Below are 26155 nucleotides of genomic sequence, written 5' to 3'. Positions count from 1 at the left end.
TGCAGTTACTCACTTTCAGCTTCCAGTAAAATTTGTAATTGTCATGCATTCCCTTTACCTTTGCTGCATCAAGTACTTACAAATATATAATATTGTATATGTCTTATGTTAAACATTTAGTGAGTTTTCAAAATACCAGGTCTGTTACTAGTTACAAGGTAGCAGTGTCTAGTCTCATCATATCAACAGCAGAAACACAATGCTTTATTTCTCATTCATTTTACACACACATTTTGCAACACATATGAATCCATGACGCCATGCTGGTTTATATATAAAGTAATTTATATACCTCAAATAAGAAGTATCCCCAACCCATGCATATCTTGTATGCCCCGTAACTTTCTCACAATTAACAACTGTATCATAAACCACACTGACTTCAACAATTAGGCTACAGATATGCTGTTTGTGCCAAGGAAGGACATTCACTGACATGGTCATGTTTAGGAAACTTGACAGGTCTGTAGAAACCCCCAGTAAAATGTTGGTGTATCATGTCAAGGGCAACCATTCATTGGAAGAAGTGGTACCTTGCCTCATCAGTTTCCCTTTGTCTCCCAATCGAGTCTGGTTGACTGTTTAAATTAGTGGCCCATAATTCAGGGATGGAAGAGTGAAGTGTTCTGTGTGGTAGAGGTGCACACTCCATACCCTAACATCTCCAGTACAGGCACGTACTCCACTGGAGAGCTGAGGTCGCACATTTGATGATTAAGTTACTGAAGTCACTCCTGCTTCTCACTCAAATGGTTGTTACAAATCGAGCAAGTTCACAGCATTTTGAATCATCGGAAATGATGAAGTCCTACTGTTATCCAAGAACAGGTTAGCAGGAAATTCCTACACAGGGGAAATCATTTGGGTAATTGGAGACTTACGTTGATCAGTATTATACAATGATTTCCAGTCCTCGATCATGGTCTGAAGGTTATTTGATAGTTGGTATATGTTACACGTGCAGCTCAATGTGAATTGCAGAACAGCTTCTTGTACTCTACTAAATCACATGAAGAACAGGCTGTGGGTGTTGATCCCAACTAACTATGATATGCATACTGGCGATCATAGTAATAATTGGTCCCTGGTCATCACAGTTCCAAGAAAAGCAAGATTTACGGATGTCAACTTTTTATTGTGAATACAACATTTTTGAGTGATGAAGGAGCAAGCATACACTCCGAAACATTGTGTTATTCACAATAAACATGCATAAATCTTCTTTTCTTATGCTCCACATATAATATCCCAGTGGTAGGCTGAGTCTTCAAACAGAGGATCCCATGGCCAGCAAACATCTCCAAACAAATGTAGTTGTGAAGTAACTTCTCATGGTCAGTTGCCTGTACAGACCATTGTACTCAGCAGTAGAGATTAAGTAATACAGAAGTGACGCTCTGGTCTGTGACTGCCTTGGTTGTATATCATATCCTACATGAGTTGGGTCCCAAAAGATTACTTCTTTTCTCTAAGATTCAAAGCTGAAATACAAGATATCTGGAACTGGACCTGATGTAATATAAGTTCTGTATTTGTAAAGACTTATTTTCTGCAAGTGGAGTAATCTGGAGATCATTGGAACAATCAACTAAATTAATCAGGCCATATTGAATCTTGACCTACATTTTTCTCTCAGTTTAACAACATCAAAGTGGTCTTTGTCACAAAGTATGTTGGAAGAAGAGTCAAAGGCAGATGATTATTTTAATACAAGTAAAATTGAAAACAGTCTTCCTGCCATAGACAAGCATTTTCTCAGCTTGGGGCTTTTCACTTGACTCGTTGAATGACAAGGTTGTCAGGGATTTACTGATAACATACCTACACCTCGACCTACCTAACAGGCTCATTATATGCTGCTAGCAAAGGTCATTTGAAAAGCTATCAAGAAACAGTCATGGATTAGTAGTGTTGGCTCTCAGTTTCCATACTTTATATAAACACATAAATATACTATGCAGGGTAGAGACATTACTGTGTACCAGTAATAACTGCAGGGCTAAGTGGTTATGGATTAATAGCGTTGACTCTCAGTTTCCATACTTTATATAAATACAAACACATACTATGCAGGGTAGAGACATTACTGTGTACCAGTAATAACTGCAAGGCTAAGTGGTTATGGATTAGTAGCGTTGGCTCTCAGTTTCCATACTTTATATAAACACATAAGTATACTATGCAGGGTAGAGACATTACAGTGTACCAGTAATAACTGCAAGGCTAAGTGGTTATGGATTAGTAGCGTTGGCTCTCAGTTTCCATACTTTATATAAACACATAAGTATACTATGCAGGATAGAGACATTACAGTGTACCAGCAATAACTGCAAGGCTAAGTGGTTATGGATTAGTAGCGTTGGCTCTCAGTTTCCATACTTTATATAAACACATAAGTATACTATGCAGGATAGACACATTACTGTGTACCAGTAATAACTGCAAGGCTAAGTGGTTATGGATTAGTAGCGTTGGCTCTCAATTTCCATACTTTATATAAACACATAAGTATACTATGCAGGATAGAGACATTACTGTGTACCAGTAATAACTGCAAGGCTAAGTGGTTATGGATTAGTAGCGTTGGCTCTCAGTTTCCATACTTTATATAAACACATAAGTATACTATGCAGGATAGAGACATTACTGTGTACCAGTAATAACTGTAAGGCTAAGTACTTGTGGGTTAGTAGTGTTGGCCTTCAGTTTCCATACTTTATATAAACACACAAGTATACTATGCAGGATAGAGACATTACTGTGTACCAGTAATAACTGTAAGGCTAAGTACTTGTGGGTTAGTAGTGTTGGCCTTCAGTTTCCATACTTTATATAAACACATAAGTATACTATGCAGGATAGAGACATTACTGTGTACCAGTAATAACTGTAAGGCTAAGTACTTGTGGGTTAGTAGTGTTGGCCTTCAGTTTCCATACTTTATATAAACACATAAGTATACTATGCAGGATAGAGACATTACTGTGTACCAGTAATAACTGCAAGGCTAAGTGGTTATGGATTAGTAGCGTTGACTCTCAGTTTCCATACTTTATATAAACACATAAGTATACTATGCAGGATAGAGACATTACTGTGTACCAGCAATAACTGCAAGGCTAAGTGGTTATGGATTAGTAGCGTTGGCTCTCAGTTTCCATACTTTATATAAACACATAAGTATACTATGCAGGATAGAGACATTACTGTGTACCAGTAATAACTGCAAGGCTAAGTGGTTATGGTTAATAGTGTTGGCTCTCAGTTTCCATACTTTGTATAAACACATACGTATACTATGCAGGATAGAGACATTACTGTGTACCAGTAATAACTGCAAGGCTAAGTGGTTATGGTTAATAGTGTTGGCTCTCAGTTTCCATACTTTATATAAATACAAACACATACTATGCAGGATAGAGACATTACTGTGTACCAGTAATAACTGCAAGGCTAAGTGGTTATGGATTAATAGTGTTGGCTCTCAGTTTCCATCTTTATATAAATAGTTTCCATACTTTGTATAAACACATAAGTATACTATGCAGGATAGAGACATTACTGTGTACCAGTAATAACTGCAAGGCTAAGTGGTTATGGATTAGTAGCGTTGGCTCTCAGTTTCCATACTTTATATAAACACATAAGTATACTATGCAGGATAGAGACATTACTGTGTACCAGTAATAACTGCAAGACTAAGTGGTTATGGATTAGTAGCGTTGACTCTCAGTTTCCATACTTTATATAAACACATAAGTATACTATGCAGGATAGAGACATTACTGTGTACCAGTAATAACTGCAAGGCTAAGTGGTTATGGATTAATAGTAGCGGGCTCTCAGTTTCCATACTTTATATAAACACATAAGTATACTATGCAGGATAGAGACATTACTGTGTACCAGTAATAACTGCAAGGCTAAGTGGTTATGGTTAGTAGTGTTGGCTCTCAGTTTCCATACTTTATATAAACACATAAGTATACTATGCAGGATAGAGACATTACTGTGTACCAGTAATAACTGCAAGGCTAAGTGGTTATGGTTAATAGTGTTGGCTCTCAGTTTCCATACTTTGTATAAACACATACGTATACTATGCAGGATAGAGACATTACTGTGTACCAGTAATAACTGCAAGGCTAAGTGGTTATGGTTAATAGTGTTGGCTCTCAGTTTCCATACTTTGTATAAACACATACGTATACTATGCAGGATAGAGACATTACTGTGTACCAGTAATAACTGCAAGGCTAAGTGGTTATGGTTAATAGTGTTGGCTCTCAGTTTCCATACTTTGTATAAACACATACGTATACTATGCAGGATAGAGACATTACTGTGTACCAGTAATAACTGCAAGGCTAAGTGGTTATGGTTAATAGTGTTGGCTCTCAGTTTCCATACTTTATATAAACACATACATATACTATGCAGGATAGAGACATTACTGTGTACCAGTAATAACTGCAAGGCTAAGTGGTTATGGTTAATAGTGTTGGCTCTCAGTTTCCATACTTTGTATAAACACATACGTATACTATGCAGGATAGAGACATTACTGTGTACCAGTAATAACTGCAAGGCTAAGTGGTTATGGATTAATAGTGTTGGCTCTCAGTTTCCATACTTTTTATATAAACACATACATATACTATGCAGGATAGAGACATTACTGTGTACCAGTAATAACTGCAAGGCTAAGTGGTTATGGTTATTAGTAGCGTTGGCTCTCAGTTTCCATACTTTATATAAACACATAAGTATACTATGCAGGATAGATAGAGACATTACTGTGTACCAGTAATACCAGTAATAACTGCAAGGCTAAGTGGTTATGGTTAATAGTGTTGGCTCTCAGTTTCCATACTTTATATAAATACAAACACATACTATGCAGGATAGAGACATTACTGTGTACCAGTAATAACTGCAAGGCTAAGTGGTTATGGATTAATAGTGTTGGCTCTCAGTTTCCATACTTTATATAAACACATACGTATACTATGCAGGATAGAGACATTACTGTGTACCAGTAATAACTGCAAGGCTAAGTGGTTATGGTTAATAGTGTTGGCTCTCAGTTTCCATACTTTGTATAAACACATACGTATACTATGCAGGATAGAGACATTACTGTGTACCAGTAATAACTGCAAGGCTAAGTGGTTATGGTTAATAGTGTTGGCTCTCAGTTTCCATACTTTATATAAAACACATAAGTATACTATGCAGGATAGAGACATTACTGTGTACCAGTAATAACTGCAAGGCTAAGTGGTTATGGATTAGTAGTGTTGGCTCTCAGTTTCCATACTTTATATAAACACACATAAGTATACTATGCAGGATAGAGACATTACTGTGTACCAGTAATAACTGCAAGGCTAAGTGGTTATGGATTAGTAGCGTTGACTCTCAATTTCCATACTTTATATAAACACATAAGTATACTATGCAGGATAGAGACATTACTGTGTACCAGTAATAACTGCAAGGCTAAGTGGTTATGGATTAGTAGCGTTGACTCTCAGTTTCCATACTTTATATAAACACATAAGTATACTATGCAGGATAGAGACATTACTGTGTACCAGTAATAACTGCAAGGCTAAGTGGTTATGGATTAATAGTGTTGGCTCTCAGTTTCCATACTTTATATAAACACATACGTATACTATGCAGGATAGAGACATTACTGTGTACCAGTAATAACTGCAAGGCTAAGTGGTTATGGTTAATAGTGTTGGCTCTCAGTTTCCATACTTTATATAAACACATAAGTATACTATGCAGGATAGAGACATTACTGTGTACCAGTAATAACTGCAAGGCTAAGTGGTTATGGTTAATAGCGTTGACTCTCAGTTTCCATACTTTATATAAATACAAACACATACTATGCAGGATAGAGACATTACTGTGTACCAGTAATAACTGCAAGGCTAAGTGGTTATGGATTAATAGTGTTGGCTCTCAGTTTCCATACTTTATATAAATACAAACACATACTATGCAGGGTAGAGACATTACTGTGTACCAGTAATAACTGCAAGGCTAAGTACTTGTGGGTTAGTAGTGTTGGCTCTCAATTTCCATACTTTATATAAATACAAACATATACTATGCAAGGTAGAAACATTGCGTGATGTCAGTAAATTCACCATATCTTGCGACACATTATAAGATTTAACATAAGGTATAAACGGAGATGGGAAATTAGAACTTTTTAATCTCTGAGAATCAAAAATGTTGATCTTTTCATGGACAAATATGAAATATGAAATATTACGGTAATGTTCAAAATGTAACTAAATTTACGCAATAATGCCGCGAAAATAGGTATCATGACAAGTATTGAATCGTGACATGGGTATCGTGATATGTATCGATTCATGAAGCTTATGTATCATGACATCCCTATTAACTACACTCACAGATAACGTCTCATATCATGCTTTCCTGGATGCAGAAGTGAGAAAAACTGTTTGACTTGACTCCAGTATGCTGATATGTCTTTATATTTGGTTCCATCCTTCAGATTGTTTGGGTGCAGAATAGGTATGAATAGAACCCTGTTCTTTCAACTGCCATGGACAAAGAGGAAGGGTGGAGGCTTTTTCTATCAGTCATTATTGCCTACAAATCATGCTTGAACATATGCAAGGCGTTAACAGGAGCAGAAGGACTCCTGGCAGATCTGCTTATTGCAAAAACATCCATCTCTGTAACATCTCTGTTACTCTCTATCACCATCCTCACATAGAGGTGTATCACACCAAGGAGATGGCATGTGCTTGTATGGTCAGGGAAAAGGGTTGTAATAACCAGATGGCGTACGGTATCGACAGAGGATGATATCATGAACCTGGAAATGGGACCCATATGTCACATATTTCTCCCTGCAGATCTCTGGTAATCTTTGGTAATTATCTTATGAACACATTTCTTCAGCTCTCTTTTGATATGAAGCCAAAATTTTTTGCAATGTTCATATCTGGAAACTGTGTGTACATACATAGATATTTATTTATTATCTATTACTGACCATGCATAGTGAATTGAGAGCATTGTCATTTTGAAAGGTGAAAAAATTGTCAGGAATGTGTTGAAAGGAAAGTGTTTTCCTCCAACACTGTTTGATATTTCTGGGCATTTACCACCCATTCCAGGAATGTCAATGCCCCCACACAATCAAACATTACCCATTCCAGGAATGTCAATGCCCCCACACAATCAAACATTACGCATTCCAGGAATGTCAATGCCCCCACACAATCAAACATTACGCATTCCAGGAATGTCAATGCCCCCACACAATCAAACATTACCCATTCCAGGAATGTCAATGCCCCCACACAATCAAACATTACCCATTCCAGGAATGTCAATGCCCCCACACAATCAAACATTACCCATTCCAAGAATGTCAATGCCCCCCACAATAATCAAACATTACCCATTCCAGGAATGTCAATGCCCCCACACAATCAAACATTACGCATTCCAGGAATGTCAATGCCCCCACACAATCAAACATTACCCATTCCAATAATGTCAATGCCCCCACACAATCAAACATTAACCATTCCAGGAATGTCAATGCCCCCACACAATCAAACATTACGCATTCCAGGAATGTCAATGCCCCCACAATAATCAAACATTACCCATTCCAGGAATGTCAATGCCCCACACAATCAAACATTACCCATTCCAAGAATGTCAATGCCCCCACACAATCAAACATTACGCATTCCAGGAATGTCAATGCCCCCACACAATCAAACATTACGCATTCCAGGAATGTCAATGCCCCAGCACAATCAAACATTAACCATTCCAGGAATGTCAATGCCCCCACACAATCAAACATTACGCATTCCAGGAATGTCAATGCCCCCACACAATCAAACATTACCCATTCCAGGAATGTCAATGCCCCCACACAATCAAACATTACCCATTCCAAGAATGTCAATGCCCCCACACAATCAAACATTACCCATTCCAGGAATGTCAATGCCCCCACACAATCAAACATTACCCATTCCAGGAATGTCAATGCCCCCACACAATCAAACATTACCCATTCCAGGAATGTCAATGCCCCCACACAATCAAACATTATGCATTCCAGGAATGTCAATGCCCCCACACAATCAAACATTACCCATTCCAGGAATGTCAATGCCCCAGCACAATCAAACATTACCCATTCCAGGAATGTCAATGCCCCCACACAATCAAACATTACGCATTCCAGGAATGTCAATGCCCCCACACAATCAAACATTACGCATTCCAGGAATGTCAATTCCCCCACACAATCAAACATTACCCATTCCAGGAATGTCAATGCCCCCACACAATCAAACATTACCCATTCCAGGAATGTCAATGCCCCCACACAATCAAACATTACGCATTCCCAAAGCTGATAATACTAAGATGTTTGACACATGAATACAGTTGTCAATCCAGTTGTTTTCTTACATTCATCACTTAACACTACCTAAATGTTCTGGAATCCAATTATTGGTATTCTCAGTTTCTAAAAAACCCGGTAGAAGACATCAGCAAAGTGAGTGAGTGAGTGAGTGAATGAGTTAATATTTAGCCTAACATCGGCAATATTTCAGCCGTATTGTGACGAGAATCAATACATTTAGAACATAAAAAAACTGTCATTGAAGGACAGTAAAACTACTAGAGTATCACAGCTCTTAATTTAAACCTAGTACACTATCATAAAAAATATATCACTACAGACAACAGTACAATATAAAAACGGGCTGTAGATCACCAGCCACTGAAGGCTGATCACCAAATTATTTATGTTGTTACCAAAACACTGTCATAAAAAGGATAAACATATTTATTATTCCTCACTATTGACTGTGATGTAGACATATTTTGTTTTGACTGAGCAATGTTTCTGATCTTAATGTTTTTAAGATGGCACACTCAAAGGCTGTGGGGGAGCACCAAACTTTGGCAGAACTGGTTCAGAGTGACTTCCTGTATTGTGACATCTGCCAGCATCAGTACCATCAGCCTGTGTTCCTGCCATGTCTCCATAGTTTCTGTGTCTCATGTGTGTCTCATCTGGCAGCAGACACCAGAAGGGATGCTAACTCATTGCTACAACTCACCTGCCCGACATGTAAGTCAACAGTCACCATGTCAGACATCAGTCTCAACCAACCCAACGTGTTCTTACTTAACTTATGCCAGCTGTGGAAGCTGAAGGCAGCAAACTCACCTTTGTGTGAGTACTGTGCATTCAATGGGGAAAAAAATAAATGCTTCAACTCTGTGTCTAGAATGTCAAGATAACATGTGTGTTCCATGCACACAGGCCCATCAACGTACACGAGTTACACGGGATCATAAACTTGCTCTTCATGAGCAGATAAGAAAGGGTTTATATGATCATGACATACGAAACCATCAGCAGATCATGTGTTCTGTTCATAAAGAAAGTCATCAAAACATGATGTGTGAAAGCTGCTTAAAGCTTATCTGCCAGGATTGTGCCCTGGAGGCTCATGTTGATCACGAAGTATCTTCAGTGGAAGCTGTACTTCCCAAGTACAAAAAAGCAGTTGATGAGCTTTACCCAAGCACTGGAGACCCAGATACCAGCAATACAGGACTATGTTACCTTCCTGGACACACAGGAGACAAATATACACAACAAGCACAAGGAAATTAGTGAAGTGATCACAAAGCAAGCAAATCTATTACATAAACTGATTGATCAACAAAGACAGCAGCTGTTAGATAAGCTGAATGCAGCATGCCAGGGAGAGGTGAGAAAACTGCAAGCAAAATGCAATGATCTCAAAGCTGCAGAAATATCAATACAACAAAATACAAACTTGCTTGTTTTCCTACAAAGATTTGGGACACCACAAGAAACTATTCTAATGTACAAGCCAATTGCTGAAAGACTCAACCAATTGAGACACATGAAGCCTGATCGTTTGAGTCACAGGCTCATGACTCAGTTCACATTACGGTCATCAACAGAGATGAATGCACAAATAATGTTTGGCCATCTCGATATCAGCAGTGTTCCATTTGATCAAGATGATTCCCAACAACCACACCTGGCAGCTTCCAGTGTGATGCCCCATATCCTACAAACTCCTCAACTAATGGCTATGTTTGATGCGAAACTAGATACTGACTCAGTTGATGCTTGGCCGACTGGCATATGTGTGACTCAAGAGGGGTTTGTTATTGTGGATAGGGACAACAGAAAAGTGAAAATATTTGACAAAGATGGCAAGCTTAAAAGACAATTCTCAGGCAAAGGTGATCATGTACTAGGTAGCCCATTTGATGTCATAGTTCTTCCAAACAACAACATTGCTGTAACTGACTACAAGGATGAAGATGTCAAGATATACGACCAATTAGGAAACTGTGTGACCGCAATCACTGGTCACTGTCGGCATCCTCGAGGAATAACCACAAACAAGAATGGACAAATCATTGTGGTTGACTGTCATTTACGTCAAATTATGACTTTTCATCAATCAAGTGGGGAACTTCTATCAACAATTAGGGCTATGGATAACAGTGGTGGTCAGCTTTTGACAGACCCATATTACATCACGGTAACTGATATTGGTGACCTGGTGGTGACAGATCAAGCTACTCCTAACTTGAAAATACTGAATTCCAAGGGAGAATTCCTGTCTCAGTATGGAACATACGGCACACACCAGAACCAAATATTGCAGCCATATGGTGTTTGCATTGACAGCCATGGATATATCTTTGTTGCTGACCACCAAAACAGCAGAATACATCTCTTGCTCCCTGATGGTAGATTCTTGAAGTTCCTCCTCACCAAACAAGACAAAATATGGCATCCAGTGGCCATAGATTGTGACAGTAATGGTCACCTTGTTGTAGCAGAAGCTCTTGGAAAAATCAAAATATTTAAATATATTTGATCACATTGTTAGGATGTTAATGGAATCCACAAGACTTTGTAACCATCTTAATACTTTCTGGAATATCACCTTCCAGAAGGGTACAAAAGGCAAACCAAAAGAAATAGCAAACAACAGATGAGATGTGTTGCAGTATATAAAGGCATGGCTGGATGTAAGGAAAGGATAATAACCTTGTTGCACAAGACAATAATAGGTTGCACCTGCTGCTCAATATAAAATTATATCCAATGCTTGAGTTTTGGTATTGATGATTTAGATCATCATTTTAACCAAGTTATTGATGAGGTCATTTTATCTTACATCATAAAATTTCATGACGTGAACAGTAACAGTCATTCATTCACTATCTGTGCAGTCATCAGAGTTGTTGCTCCAAGCCAGTTCATCATACTGTTTCCAGGTAAAGTCTGTGTCATGCCAACAGCAAAATATTAACATGAACTGAGTGCAAGTTGGTGTAAATATGAGGTTGGTATAGCAGTTTCAGGCACCAGTGCAAGTTCTAAATGCTAAAATGGAACCCAGAAAGGCGAAAGGTCAGGTGAGAAGATTTGGCTGGGTAATAACCATGAACAGGTCTTTCAAAGTGACTGTTGATGTGGCCATACCTAACATGCTTAAGATTAAACCTCTCAGACACGTTCAAGTGTCATCATTGTAACACAAGCATCTGAAGTTTCCACTTCACTGGTCTCATGGTTTTGTGAGAGAGGATGTTTACATAGCAGAGAATTGGAGCCTAGTAAGTGCAAAGGTTAGATCAAAATACAATTTTAAATAACTTTAAGTAACATTCTTCAGTGCTACTAATTACAACACAAACACCAAATTCCATTTAATTCTGAAAGCTGATGGCCGAGTTGGGGTCATAATGGTTATGTTGACCCTGTGGAAATCAGATTGCAACCTGTTGGAATGTTTTGGTTGTCATCATTGCTTGTCTGATTATCTGAGGGGATAATAAAATATAATAATTATAATAATAATGTATTTATAAAGCACCTAATATCCACCGATGCAGATACACTGATGTTGCATATAATGAAAGGCATTGCCTGTTTTGTAAATTAAATGGTATCTTTGTTGTTGAAGATGAATGGCATGTGTTTTATATCTGTGATGCATATTCTCATATCAGAAATAAGTACATATCAAAATATTTTAGTAAATGTCCATCAATTATTAATTTTATATCAATATTACAGAGTAAAAATGTTAATATTATCAAGGATGTATGTCTATTTTTATACTTTGTTGACAAGAAACACAAATCTAAATGAAACATATATGTGCTCTACTTATCATCAATTTATGTACATGTATTTTGGGCCGGAGGCCTGTTACTGAAATAAAATTCTGTTCTGTTCTGTTCTGTTAATATCCACCATAGAGATGCTCAGTGGCGCTGTGACAATATTGGTGAAGGAAATAGTTCATATAACTTTACAGAAAGGCAGCAGTGAACAGATGGGTCTTTAGCAGAGATTTAAAAGTTTCTTTCAATGAAGTGTTCCTGATTTCCTTTGGAAGACAGTTCCACAGTTTAGGGCTGGCACAGGAAAAGGCTCGGTCAGACAGTTGGTTTGGAGATCTGTGTTGGGTTAGGAGAGAGCCGAAGGAGGATCGGAGACTTCGCTGAGGTACATACACAGACATGAGATGTTTGAGATAGTCGGGAAAGTTATCATTGTAGAGGCAGTCATGAGTCAGAATGAGGATTTTGAAGGTAATTCTTGCAGAGATGGGGAGCCAGTGTAGAGACTGTAGTACTGGGGTGATATGGTCATGACGATGAGTGTGGGTGATACATCTGGCAGCAGAATTTTGGATTCTTTGAAGTTTCTGGAGTGATTTATTTGAGAGGTTGGCATATAGTGAATTACAGTAGTCGAGTTTGGAAGTGACAAGACAGTGCATCAGAAGTTTACAAGTGTCAGTATCAAGGTAGTCGCGGACTTTGCTGATGTTATGGATGTTGTAGTAGCAGGCTCTACTGACGGAGGTGATGTGTGTATCCATGGACATGTTGGAATCAAGGATGACACCATGATTCCGGGCACTTTCTGATGGTAGGATGTCTGTGTCACCAATACGAAGTGAAGGTAATGACAAAGCAGTCTTCAACTCTATAATCTGATGTTTGGAGCCGAAGAGAAGGAACTCAGTCTTCTCCTCATTCAACATCAAATAGTTGGAGGTCATCCACGATTTGATTTCATTAATGCATAGCTCAAGTTTATTGATATACAGTGAAACATCGTCTGATTTAAAGGCAATGTAGACTTGCGTATCATCCACATATATGTGGAAACTAGGGATGTTGACTAGGTGAAGATAACACTTTGAAAAACACAAGAGCATGGTCAAGGTTAAAAGCAAAAAACTTAAAACCCAAATTATAAATGTTGAAAACACTGAAAATGTGTGTTTATACATGTGTGTATCAAGTAAATATATTGGATACGTCATAAGCCAATCAAACCTCCATCCCAGTTAGCTAAATTTGTATCCATGTTACCCTTTTATCTGACAATAAACTATTACATAATGTAGCCATAGTGATGATGAAATATTCGAGCTGATAATATCTTATCAGACACATATCCCGCCAACCTTCAATACAAAGATACAGCTTAAATGATTTCAGGAAAAATTAAAAAATCATCTGCAACAGCATATGAAAAAATATAGCAATTACAGTTTCAGTAAATGTTCCCCAACTCTGACCTGTTTCTGAAATAGCACCCACTGAGTGCCACAAAACATTTTCTAATTCATTCTAGTAAAAACCTCAGCTTGACCATGTGTTTGTTAAAACTGCTCATGAAAAAGGTCTGGACCCGATTTTACAAAGCAATCTTAGCATTATGATGACTGCAGGCCAAGGCTAAAGTATGGGAGTTTCAATCAAATTATCACTGAGATCACTTTGTGAAAATGGGCTGTGCTATGTGCAAGCAAATCACTCACAAACTGGTCACACTGCTACTCAAACTACATGATGCATGTACACAATGGGTGATTACGTTATATATAGGAAAGTGATGCATTTCTAGGTCAGGAACATTTACAAGATCAAAACAAAAACCAGAAAAGGCATTAGATTGTTCAATATTGTCCATTCTTAACAAGTATCGAGTATGGTGTGGCTTCTGTGTAATTGTATAAAGCATTTTTCCAAGGTTTGGGAATTGATTAAAATCTCATAATTGATGATTGGTTCATTACAACCGATCAATCATCGAAAATAATTTGTTAGTGTCATTTATCAAATGTTCCTGTTATTATTGTTAATGCACATGCAAAAAGTTAAAAAAAACCCATGAAGTAATTTGGTTTTTGCAAATTGCACAAAATCTATTGGCAAATTTCGCATATTTAAAGGATGATTAGTATGTAAGGAACTCGGATATCCTGGATTCTTTAAGATAGATTCAATCATGACTTGGAACGAGCTTGTAGTGCTTATGAAGTGTAAATTTAATGACACAGACAAAACCAACCTTGTGTAAAATATTGTTGATGCAAACAAGTGTTCCAAAATTGGTTGTGTTCGATTATGAGAAAACACATTCGATTGCTTGGTCGTTTAGGCACTGTTACCAATCTTCGATTATTTTAATTAATCAGACCACCACTAGTTCCAGTAACAATGTAAACTGCCAGTAGCTTGCATTTATCATACTATGGGTTAGCTAATGGATGAAAAGTGTTATCCTTTGATGTCATATGGATCATCAGGCAAATAATAAGGTCAGGTAAGTGCTACTTTGTTTGTAACAATTAAATACTGCACTAATCTTGTCCATCAGCCAAATGTCATTCAAAGAAGAATATATCAGAGAGAGAGAGAGAGAAAGTGCTGGGTTAATTCTTATCACCATCCAAACATGTGTCTAACTCCGACAGATGGTGTGTTTTACAAGTTCTAGCCTCTAGACCAATGGGATCAGTCTCCATATCTGTGCTTGTAGACTGAGCTGCAGCTTGGGAATGTTTTCCTCAAACAGTTGGATTTGGCAACAAATCACAGACCTGACATGATATATAGTAGAAGACACATTTCAGGAAAATTTGCAATTACAGTTTGTCAGAAATGAAAATGTAATTTTTTGATTAAAATTGACATTTTATACTTATCCTGACTCATGCTTAATTGCTTGTCTCTTTCTTCTTGCGAATGATAGTGGAACACTTGAATCCCCTTTTGAAGCTCCCTTCAAAAATACGGACGTAAAATCACCAGCCCAGTGTTATCTCCTTTGTGACTCTTTTTGGCGGGAAAACACGTCACATGATCGGACATGCCCCTCACCCTCTCCTGAATAAGCGCCCGACACCTGGATTACAGGAATCTCCATAGATAAAGGGATGAAAAGGCGCTTGAATTTTCGTCTCCTCATCTGAGACCTTTGTAGGTAAATTTGTAATGCTCTGACTGGACATAAGGATAGATCCTGGGTATCCTGCGGTCCAAGGACTAACGGAAGTGCTGGGTTCTTTGCTATGAAATCCCATCTCAATCCCAGATGTATGAAATTGCGATGTGCATCAAATCGTATTCGTTCAAAGTCCAGAGCATGTATTTCTGTCATCCGAGCTGCTGTTGCCAAGGCGACCAGGAACAGAGTTTTATGTGTTAGAAACTCATAGGATGTCCTTCCTAGTGGTTCGTAAGCATCATTGGTGAGATGCTGTAAGACTACGTTGAGATCCCAAGCAGGTGCTTTGAATTTCTTTTGTTGGTCTTCCAACTTAAAGGTCACATGCAACGTAAAACACAACTTTGCAGATTCTGATACCTTTCGGTATGGACTTACCGAAAAAAAGTGTCAAAAATGCAAATTCAACTTATAAAGTTGAAAAATAACGCGATGAAAAAAAACGCGCGAAATCGGAGTTCAAACGTTTCACTAATTTTCCCCAGACTTTTCTGGGGAATACGGGTTTCAACAGCTGGCTGCGCTCATAGCACGTGCGCAGTGAAATAGGTTCGCGCAACTTGGAAGCGGGCTGTCTGGTGAATACCGGTGAAGGCTTTGGTGTGAGCTAGTTTCATAATGTTTTGTTGATATCTCACATCGCGCGAGCTTTTGTCTGTTATGACAGTAAATAAACTGTTTATATAATTTCATTTGTCTATTTCACCACACGTTCTTCTTACCGAGTCACTTTCTGAGTTCGATACTTAAAAGCAATGTCATTATTTAGAGTTGACACGATTTCTAACTGTGATATAGATATGTCGCTGTCACAGACAAAACTCAATGTCTTGTTTTATTGACACCAGTGTGTCTGCCTGCCTGTCTGCTAATGACAATATTCAATACACAACTGCGATCACTGACCACATGCAATTTGAACTTAACACCAATCAGGCTATACACCATAAACAAAACGCATTGATTTATGGCCCGAGTTCGGTCTCTGTCACATTATGTAATTACACAGACAGGCAGGTGTGATACTTGAACACATGACATGTTATGATGTCTGTTGATTGCAAAATGTTATACACAAAAAATGAGGATGTATTTACAAAACCCAACTTTCTATATATACACACACAATGACCCGCGAAGGCGGCATCTGCTAATGAACCAGCCGTTACACTTGAGTGCACACCCACCCGCTCTGACTGGGTTCGGTATCCCGGCTGCTTCGTTTCGAGGGAGGTAAACCCAAGTACAAAATATTGCACTTTTGATTTGCGACTATACGCTTATAATTTTGTTTATTTGTTTTTTCATAATCAGCAATGCATATTATATGTCATGAAGAAGTGATAATTGTGTTTTAATTATGTTTGATTTTTTGGTTGCATGTGACCTTTAAAGGACTGACTGAGTTTTGGTTTTACGCCGCTTTTAGCAATATTCCAGCAACATCGCGGCAGGGGGACACCAGAAATGGGCTTCACACATTGTACCCATGTGGGGATTCGAAACCCGGGTCTTCGGCGTGACGAGCCAACGCTTTAACCACTAGGCTACCCCACCGCCACCAACTTAAAGGAGCGTAGTAGAGCTAGTATCTCTGGTACTTTAGTCAGTTTCACACCCGTCTTCATGGTGATAACTGTACTGAGGGCCGCTAGGTATGTAGAAAGTGTTGAACCTTTTAACTGCCTTGTTTGTCTTAGATGACAAAGATTCCGCCACTTGAGGATGTGTTGCTTCCATTGCCGTGAAGCCCTTCCTTAAAGCGTATTTCTCAAAACTCTGCCACTTGTCGTCCTACAAGCTGCGGGTTGATCTACGTAGAGCTAATGTGACTGCGTTCGCTGCTCTGGCGGAGTATCCTCTTTTCTTCAAGCAAGTTTTAATATGTTCCATGCGTGTAGTTGGAATACTGTTGGATTGCCATGTACTTGTTTGGTGTGCAGATGAATTAGTAGGTTCGGCCACTCTGGAAGTTGTAGGGTTGGATTTCCGAGTTCTTGTATGAGGATGGGAAACCACACCCTCGCTGGCCAGCAGGGCGCGACCAAAATCAGTTGCAGGTTCTTCGTCTGCTTGATTTTCTGCAATACCTGCAGTGTTAGACCTGGAGGTGGAAGTCCTTCCCAGGAGATGCTTAGAGGATCTGTTGCCCATGCTTGTGGATCCGGAACCGGAGAGACGAATGTTGGTATTTGTTTGTTGAACCTTGTAGCAAACAGGTCTATCAATGGAGATCCTGTCCTCTGTATGATGCATCTGAATGCTTCTGGGTGTAACATCCATTCCGTCGGGGATGGTTGTGTTGGACGAGATAGGGCGTCTGCTATCACATTCTTGGCTCCGGGAACCTCATTAACCTCTTTAGAAGGTGATGCGAGTTCTAGTCCATTTGCCATCCAAGATTTAATTTCTGTATCGGAAAATATGATTCCCCCATCATCTTCGGATTTAGACGCTTCTAGTTCTGGAGATGGTTGCCATTCTGTCTCTTTCCTGCGTGGAGATCTGCGTGGAGATCTGCGTGGAGACCTGTGTGGAGACCTTCGTGGAGACCTTTGTGGAGACCTGCGTGAAGGTGACGAATTCGGAAAAGGATCCTCTTGGAGTTTTGAGATATATCTCTGTGCCTTCGCGAAGGTGTAGATTCTCTTCTATGGTGCCTTCGCGAATGCTCCTGATGGCTGTCCATATCAGAGGAGGATGATCTGCGATGCTCCGGTGAACGTCTGGTTCTGTTCCTTCGCATATGCTCCTTCGGTGAAGGTGTCCTAGTACGTCGTAGAGTGTGCGATCCTTCGCGCATGCTTCCTCCTTCGCGAATGCTTCCACCTTCGCGCATGCTTCCTCCTTCGCGCATGCTTCCGCCTTTGCGCATGCTTCCGCCTTCGTGCAGGCTTCCTCCTTCGCGCATGCTTCCGCCTTGGCGCATGCTTCCTCCTTCACGAAATGCTTCCACCTTCGCGCATGCTTCCTCCTTCACATATGCTTCCGCCTTCGTGCAGGCTTCCTCCTTCTCGCAGGCTGCTGTCATCGGTGGGATGTGATCTGCAGGCTGCTTGACCTTCGCGCAGGTTTGATGTAGATGGGACCTCCGTCAGGTCCAACATCTGCTGTGTAAATTACTGCATGAAGACCCCGGGGTTGAAGCTCTGCGACGACGACTGCTGCTGCTGCACTGCGGACGACGCATCTGAGAGTACCGAGGCTTTTCCCAAGGATTGCTGCACTTGTGACGAACTGCCATCTCTATCTGATGTCTGCGTCGATAAAACGTCTGACTGCGTTGAGATGACTGCTGCTGTTACTGTAGATGAAGACCTCGTCTTCTTCCTCACTGGCACTTCAGGGATGAGGATGGGTGGCTCATCATAAACGTCTACTTCATCTGCTGGGATCTCTGTAGCAAAAGACCTCGTCTTAAACGCTGCCCCATGTGAAGACTTCGTCGGAGTCTTGTTAGTTGACGACTTCTTCTTCTGAGAAGACGATGCCCTCGTCTTCTCCGACTGCGATGAGGTTATAGTTGATGCAGACGACCTCTTCTTGGAGCCGGAGCTGCCATCAGTCACAGCGACCTGCTCCGTAGACGCAGCCGGTAAACCACTAGAATGGTGAATGTCAGTAGGCAACAACAAACGGTTATCAACGCAATCATTTGGTTTAGACATGACTTGTGAAAGTCGTCTACACCTGTCCTTGGCACGCCTAAAAATGGAATATAAATAGTTATTAAATTCAAATTCAGTTAAATGCTGACAAAATTGACAGCGAAAGCTGGAAGAACATGGAGAAGTACAATTAGGACATATTAAATGTGGATCAGCAAATGACAATCGGTATCTGCAACGACTGCAAGATTTCATCAAAGGTAAACACGATGAAAACACATGTCAACAACGTGAACAAATACAGATAATTTTGACAAAATTTCAAACCATATTGTTGGTATATCAATCCTAAAACCGTATACAGCTAATTTAGTAGCAAAGGCCAAAAAATTAAAGGATATAACGCCATATAGGGGACCCAGGCGCTCTCACAACCGTCCTCAAGGGCGATAACACTGGGTGAGTGATTTTACGTCCGCTTTTTTGAAGGGAGCTTCAAAAGGGGATTCAAGTGTTCCACTATCATTCGCAAGAAGAAAGAGACAAGCAATTAAGCACGAGTCAGGATAAGGAAAAATACAGTTTTTTCAAGGACAGAATTTAAGAATGAAAAAATATGAAAAAGAGTATCATAAACAATTATTGAATATCACTTATTTATTTTTTAAATTCTGACCATTGTTAATCTCTGTTATTACTGTTAATAGTTCCAAGAAGAATACTACCTCTACGACACAGACATCTGCTAGACATCCTGTATGTCACCACGTATCACTGTATTAAATGGAGAAAGTCACACATAGGGTTCAAATCTCTTGAATAAGTTGAGGTGTCATCATTAGTGGGAACAAGCATGTCAAGTTTCAGCTTCATTATCCTGTGGTTTCTCAAGATAAGATGTTGCAATGCACCAACAGGCCATCATATGAGCTCACCTGACATTTCATTAGATATATCAAAAACAAAGGGCCCTTAAAATTCTAGCTTTGTGCCCTCTTGATAATACAAATCAACAGAATTCCTTTGACTTCTAGCTGAGTGTGTAAACAAGGGCCCTGAATTGGTCTGGCTTTGATTATTTCACTTGTGGTTTCTGGATGCAGATGCTGACATAATGAGGACATCGAAGACTGCAGTATCGTGCCTGAAACTAAGTTTACAGTGATGAACTCTGCAGTAATTAAGGTTCACTATTCTACATTTAGTGCAAAACTAACTAAAAAGAGCCCATCCCTCAAATACAATCATCAAGATAGAAAATTCTGTGGTTCTAGCTGATACATTTTCAGTTAGCAGTTATCTGTTTGTGCTTTAATTGTCATTTTTTCTTTGGCTATAAAAATTATATATTTACAGTGACAATCTTTAAAATTGTCCCCAAATATTGAAGATCTCTCACCAATAATGAATATTGGAGTATTATCAATAATGATAATAATTCTTAGAATACTACCTCTAACACTTAATTGCCTTATTTCCTGAAACTTGTTTCTTAATCACAAGTTTGATTTGAACACAATTTTTAAACTTCCACCATCTTGTGTTGTTTTTCTTCCTAGTGGTCTTTCCTAGCACTATACATTGGAGTTATCTCCCACTGACATGTGTGTGAGGGGAACCTCATGTTTCCTAGGATACCTTAAGAAAGGTACCCTGGGATTCCGGTGGAAGGATGGGTTTTGCCTTTACCGCAAGTGTTAGAGGTACAATGCTAAGAATTATAATTATTGTCACATGATTCCTATGAACATGTCCCTTTAACACTTTACTGCAAAATCCCACACATGCCTTGGTGGGTTCAGAGTACCCCAACAAGGTTGGGAAGACCATACAATTTACAAGTCTAGATGTTTACTGATAAGACAAATAGACCTGTGTTTGGTTGTTTTGACAACACTGGAGAACATCTAATGCTGTTGTATTTCATGTCTTGGTGTACAATGACATAATTTCAGGTTATTGATACTTCTGATGACATCACTGATGACGACACTCCAATCAACTGTAAGTCTGATGATGTCACTTATGGTTAATATGCACGTCAAAACTCATTACGATAGCAATGAAGGTTTATTCTAAGTATGCAGGGTTGATGGAAACAATGTCAAAGTTGAGGTTGATTTTGTTCATGGAACAGCACTGGGAGTAAACCAGGTGAAGTCAATCACCAAGGCTGCCCAGTGTCGGTCATATAAGGAGAAGCTTTCTGGGAAACCACTGCACTGTTCATATGTTGCAGGGTCATATTTTCCATGTTTTATTTGTGTAAATACAGTTCTCTATGTTTTATTTGTGTAAATACGGCAGTGTCATGTTCTCTATGTTTTATTTGTGTAAATACAGCAGTGTCATGTTCTCTCTGTTTTATTTGTGTAAATACAGCAGTGTCATGTTCTCTGTTTTATTTGTGTAAATACAGCAGTGTCATGTTCTCTATGTTTTATTTGTGTAAATACAGCAGTGTCATGTTCTCTGTTTTATTTGTGTAAATACAGCAGTGTCATGTTCTCTATGTTTTATTTGTGTAAATACAGCAGTGTCATGTTCTCTATGTTTTATTTGTGTAAATACAGCAGTGTCATGTTCTCTGTTTTATTTGTGTAAATACAGCAGTGTCATGTTCTCTCTGTTTTATTTGTGTAAATACAGCAGTGTCATGTTCTGTTTTATTTGTGTAAATACAGCAGTGTCATGTTCTCTATGTTTTATTTGTGTAAATACAGCAGTGTCATGTTCTCTGTTTTATTTGTGTAAATACAGCAGTGTCATGTTCTCTATGTTTTATTTGTGTAAATACAGCAGTGTCATGTTCTCTGTTTTATTTGTGTAAATACAGCAGTGTCATGTTCTCTATGTTTTATTTGTGTAAATACAGCAGTGTCATGTTCTCTCTGTTTTATTTGTGTAAATACAGCAGTGTCATGTTCTCTGTTTTATTTGTGTAAATATGATATTCGTTTTTAAACAGTTTAGTTATGGTGTTATTTATTGGATTATATCCGGTAACATTCTCCTGCTTGATTGCTACGTTTACCTGGCCCTATTGTGTCACTGGCTACAGTGCATTTCTTTTGTCTTTCATTCAAATTGCAAGCTATTCCTGGGGAATCCCTCGATGACCTCCGAGACGAAGATGACTTGGAGACTGTAACTGGTGTCCTTCGCGAAGGCCTTCGCGGAGCTTCATCTGAGTCCGCATCTAGGGAATGACGACTTGTCCTTCGCGAAGCTTCATCTGAGTCCGGGGATAAGAGGATCCTCCTTCGAAGGCCTTCGCGAACGCTGATCGTCTGGGTCCTTCGCAGAGGTAGGCTGTGACGTCCTTCGCGCAGGCTGGTCCCTCAGTGGTGACTTGGTAGCAGCCGCTACGTTGATGGGAGGTCCCTCAGGGGTGACGTCTACGTTGGGGCCTTCGCGAAGGCTCACGCCCTGGGCTGGTTGTTTCTTCTCCAGTCCGTAGCGGTCTTCCATCATCTTCATTAGTTGTTGCACCAGGTCGCCCGGGACGGTCTGCGAAGATGTAGGCGCTGCCCTATCTGCGTTGGTAGCGATGGGACCCATGGGAAGATCGTCACTCATCAGCGTTGATACATCGGGTTGATTGCGGATCTGTGCTGACGTCACTGTAGCTGAAACCAGTTGTTTCTTGTGATGAACCTCGGGTATGATGAGCGGCTGATGCAGGACGCTTCTTGGAGACAGCGGACTGCGATTCGGACTCGGACTGGGATTCGCTAGCATTATCCATGCCTGGATGTAGCTTACGTGACCTATCTGCTGCGCGTCTCAAGACGCAAAGTAAATATTTGTTAAAAGCAGAATTAGATAAATTATTACAATAACTGCGACGTGAACTGAAGGAACATGGTACAGTACAGCTAGGGCATATTAAATGCGGATCAGCAGCAGAAAAACGTAACTTGCAAACAGTACAGATTTTCATGAACGTAACCTACTGAACAAACACGGCATACACCGCAAATAAACAGCAGTAAATATGAATAATTATCAAAACATATTGTTGAAGGATACTAGCTAAACCTCTATAAGGGACTTGTAGAGGTAACTAAGTAAGAAAAATCAAAGGATATAGTGCCGTAGGGAGACACAGGCGCTCTCACATCCTGCTCACTGGGCGAAGAAGGAGAGAGTGAAGCATGTGGGGCACAGTGGCGCCGTCTTTCCCGCCAGTGGAGCAAAGAGGGGCAACTCTTGGTGAGTAGTGATTAGTGATTTTACGTATGTTTCAATTGAAGGGAGCTTCAATAGGGAGATACAAGTGTTCCACTATGTTCGCAAGAAGAAGAAGACAAGCAAAAGAGCATGAGTCAGGATAAGGAAAAATAATCAATTATGTGTCTTTTCTTTCAGTGCTTTATACAGAGCGTTCTGGCTTTTTCTGCACAATGCTGGTATGGAACCTTGTCCCTTAAAAACAGAAACCGTCTCACCAGAAAAGTTTTATTAGCCAGTAAAATTGCAGGTGTATCTTTTGCTAACCTAACTGAAATATATGAAGAAAGAGTTCTCAAGTCAGCCCGTAAGATTATATCTGATCCAGATCATCCCATCTACTATGGGTATAAATTACTGCCTTCTAGGCGCCGTTATAACTTACCCCGTTTTAAATCCAATCGTGCCATGAAATCCTTTGTTCCTGCCAGTATTAATCTTTTAAATGATTCATAGTGTTTGTCTCACCTTGTTAGCGTGTTATATGTGTGTTATTTATTGTATGGAAATAATTTAATCATTTTATCAATGTTTGAGCTCTGTACTTTACACAAGAATTCCCTCACGGGTAATAAAGTATTGTCATTGTCATTGTATTCAGGTAAGTGTGACCAGGTATGGCCAGAGAGGTGGGGAGTTAATTGATAACCAATAGAGAGGTGTTGAGTAGCTTGGGTATGGGAGGTCAGTATAAACAGTGGGAGGGGGTAGTAACTTGTACACACAGCCAGAAGCACCATTGTGTTCACCTACATGGGTTCAAACAACTGATATTCTGATACATCTCACACTGGCTGGCGTAAGTTTCATTATTATTACTTTCGTACATGATTGATTATATTTGGCAAGAGACGTTTTAATTGATGGATTATTTCTAGATATATATATATATATATGCATATACTGTAACAGTCACTTACTGAAGCTGAAGTTACCGTTCCAAGCAAACAGTTCCATTTTCAAACATGTAAATCGGAGTAGTGTGTAAAGTATAAGGTAATGACACAGACAAAGGGTCTCCGCCGCTCGGTAAGGAGAGGATATCTCCGAGTAAGAGTGAGATGTGGATGGCACAGCCATCATCAACTACACAGGCACCTTCTACTCAGTGAGGGAAACCATCGCCTGGGTGTGATAGATACCACACCAATACACAGGACATGTCAGAAATTGGAACAAAAGTGCACTGACATTCTCATGAGAAAGTGTTATATATCTGATATTGTGTGGCAATTTTCATTGTTGTTGTTTATTTCACTTCTTTAGTGTTCAAGTTTGTACATAGGCATTGTCTATATTAGTGTGGGTATTAGGACAGTAGGATAGTAGTAGTGTTGATAGTGTAACCTTAGAGACCGTTCATTCATAATTTATGGCTGGTTTTTTTTTATGATTTCACCCATTTTGTTCTGGGGAGGTAGGGAGGGTCAGCAATTTTGTACACGTTTCTAGGGAAGGTCAGCATTTTTGTATGCAAATTTTTTTTTTTAAAAGTGTGCTTAAAAAATATTGGAAGGGAGAGTCATTGATCTTGTACATGACATGCTGGGGGGGGGTCACTTACTTTGTACATAAATTTTAGGGAGGGTCATTCACATTGTACATGCTTTTCCATAAAAATCATCATCATCCCCCATGGCCATAAATTATGAACGGTCCCTTAGCAATATTTGAGGTAGGCAGATATGCATCCGCTGCTAGTTTAGGTAGTTAGTTTAGTTAGTTGTATTAGTCCTTTTAGAATTAGTTTAGATTTAGTATAGTTATTGGGGTTTAATTATACCTTCAGGGGAGGAATAAAGTTTTAAAACCTTATTCTATTTTTGTGGTTACTTTGGTATGTGATGGACTGTTTCAAGTTCAGTTCACCTTCTTTCTAGAGGTTAGTCAACTAAATTATAAATGTAATAATATGTAGGATGTTACTTAACAACATTATTGCTTAGGCTATAATTGTGTGATTTGACTTTGAATGTATTTCAAGATCAGTGAAAGTTCAGTCATGGTAATAGGCATGGTTTACATGTTTTAGGATTTTATAAGGTTATAATGTATTATAGTTGTATGAAAGATCAGTCGACACATAAAAGTATTTGTGTTTGCCATCTTGTATGGTATTAAGTGTAGGCCATATTGTCTGCCATCTTTGGTCGGTCATGTTCAGTATTTATCTTCGTGGTACATGTTATATTTGTACCATGTGAACTCAATAAGACATATTTCTATTTTCCACAGATCTGTCTGGGGACTTAGATACCTTTACAAAACACTCACCACTTTCTGTCTTCAGCTCTATCCTTTTCTCCAACAGTTTCCCAGAAAAGCTAAAATCCTCCTGTTCTTGGCTGTCATCTTCATCAAACTCAATGAAAGGCCCAAAATCACTATTCCTTTGCTTGATGGGTTTGTTTTTGTTGTTTTCTTCTGTTAAAAAAAATAACGATGATTTTGAGAATATAAAAAAATACACGGTTGTAACAGATACATTTCCTGTTTGTCAGAATACATTGGATTTCAATGTTTATTAATTCATTTGGATAGCTATCACATTTATGTTGTCAGCAGTGGAAAATGCAAAACACATTAGCTGTAGCAATATGACAAGAGGTATACTGCCTGACGTACCTTCTGTGTATACCCTGAGGAATCAGACGGTTCAGACAATGGTTACTAATTAGGGTTCGACGGGACTTGGGGTTGGGTTTTTTTATTTTCTCTTCCCTGTCAAGGTAAGCTGTGTCCTGATTGGTCAATTCAAAAGGATAGCTGACGCGGCTTTCTACTGGGGTTTGTTAGACTCAGTATAGCAGCTCAACTAATATTATTGAGCCTAAGTTTACATTGACTGTTGAGGGATAAGGCTGCAACAAATCTGTCTGTCATGGCTACTGTTGGG

General features: G+C 39.3%; 2 protein-coding genes across 4 annotated transcripts in view; one reads left to right on the top strand and one right to left on the bottom strand.

Moving 5' to 3' along the window:
* LOC124288794 (islet cell autoantigen 1-like) overlaps nucleotides 1–26155 on the bottom strand; it is a 171103-nt gene that overhangs the window by 71869 nt on the left and 73079 nt on the right. For all 3 annotated transcript variants that reach the window (XM_046725323.1, XM_046725322.1, XM_046725325.1), the window contains one exon: nucleotides 25534–25683. In XM_046725323.1, the coding sequence (XP_046581279.1) occupies nucleotides 25534–25683 (150 nt within the window). The remainder of the gene's footprint in view (nucleotides 1–25533; nucleotides 25684–26155) is intronic.
* Nucleotides 9441–11111, top strand: LOC124288795 (tripartite motif-containing protein 2-like). The gene has a single exon (XM_046725326.1). It carries the CDS (start codon nucleotides 9555–9557, stop codon nucleotides 10971–10973), a length of 1419 nt encoding a protein of 472 aa, XP_046581282.1. The 5' UTR covers nucleotides 9441–9554; the 3' UTR covers nucleotides 10974–11111.

This window comes from Haliotis rubra, unplaced genomic scaffold (genome assembly GCF_003918875.1).
Source record: "Haliotis rubra isolate DU_JTF1 unplaced genomic scaffold, ASM391887v1 Scf425, whole genome shotgun sequence".
NCBI lineage: Eukaryota > Metazoa > Mollusca > Gastropoda > Lepetellida > Haliotidae > Haliotis > Haliotis rubra.
The sequence above is the reverse complement of the archived record's forward strand: the minus strand, read 5'-3'. Positions and strand labels throughout refer to the sequence as shown.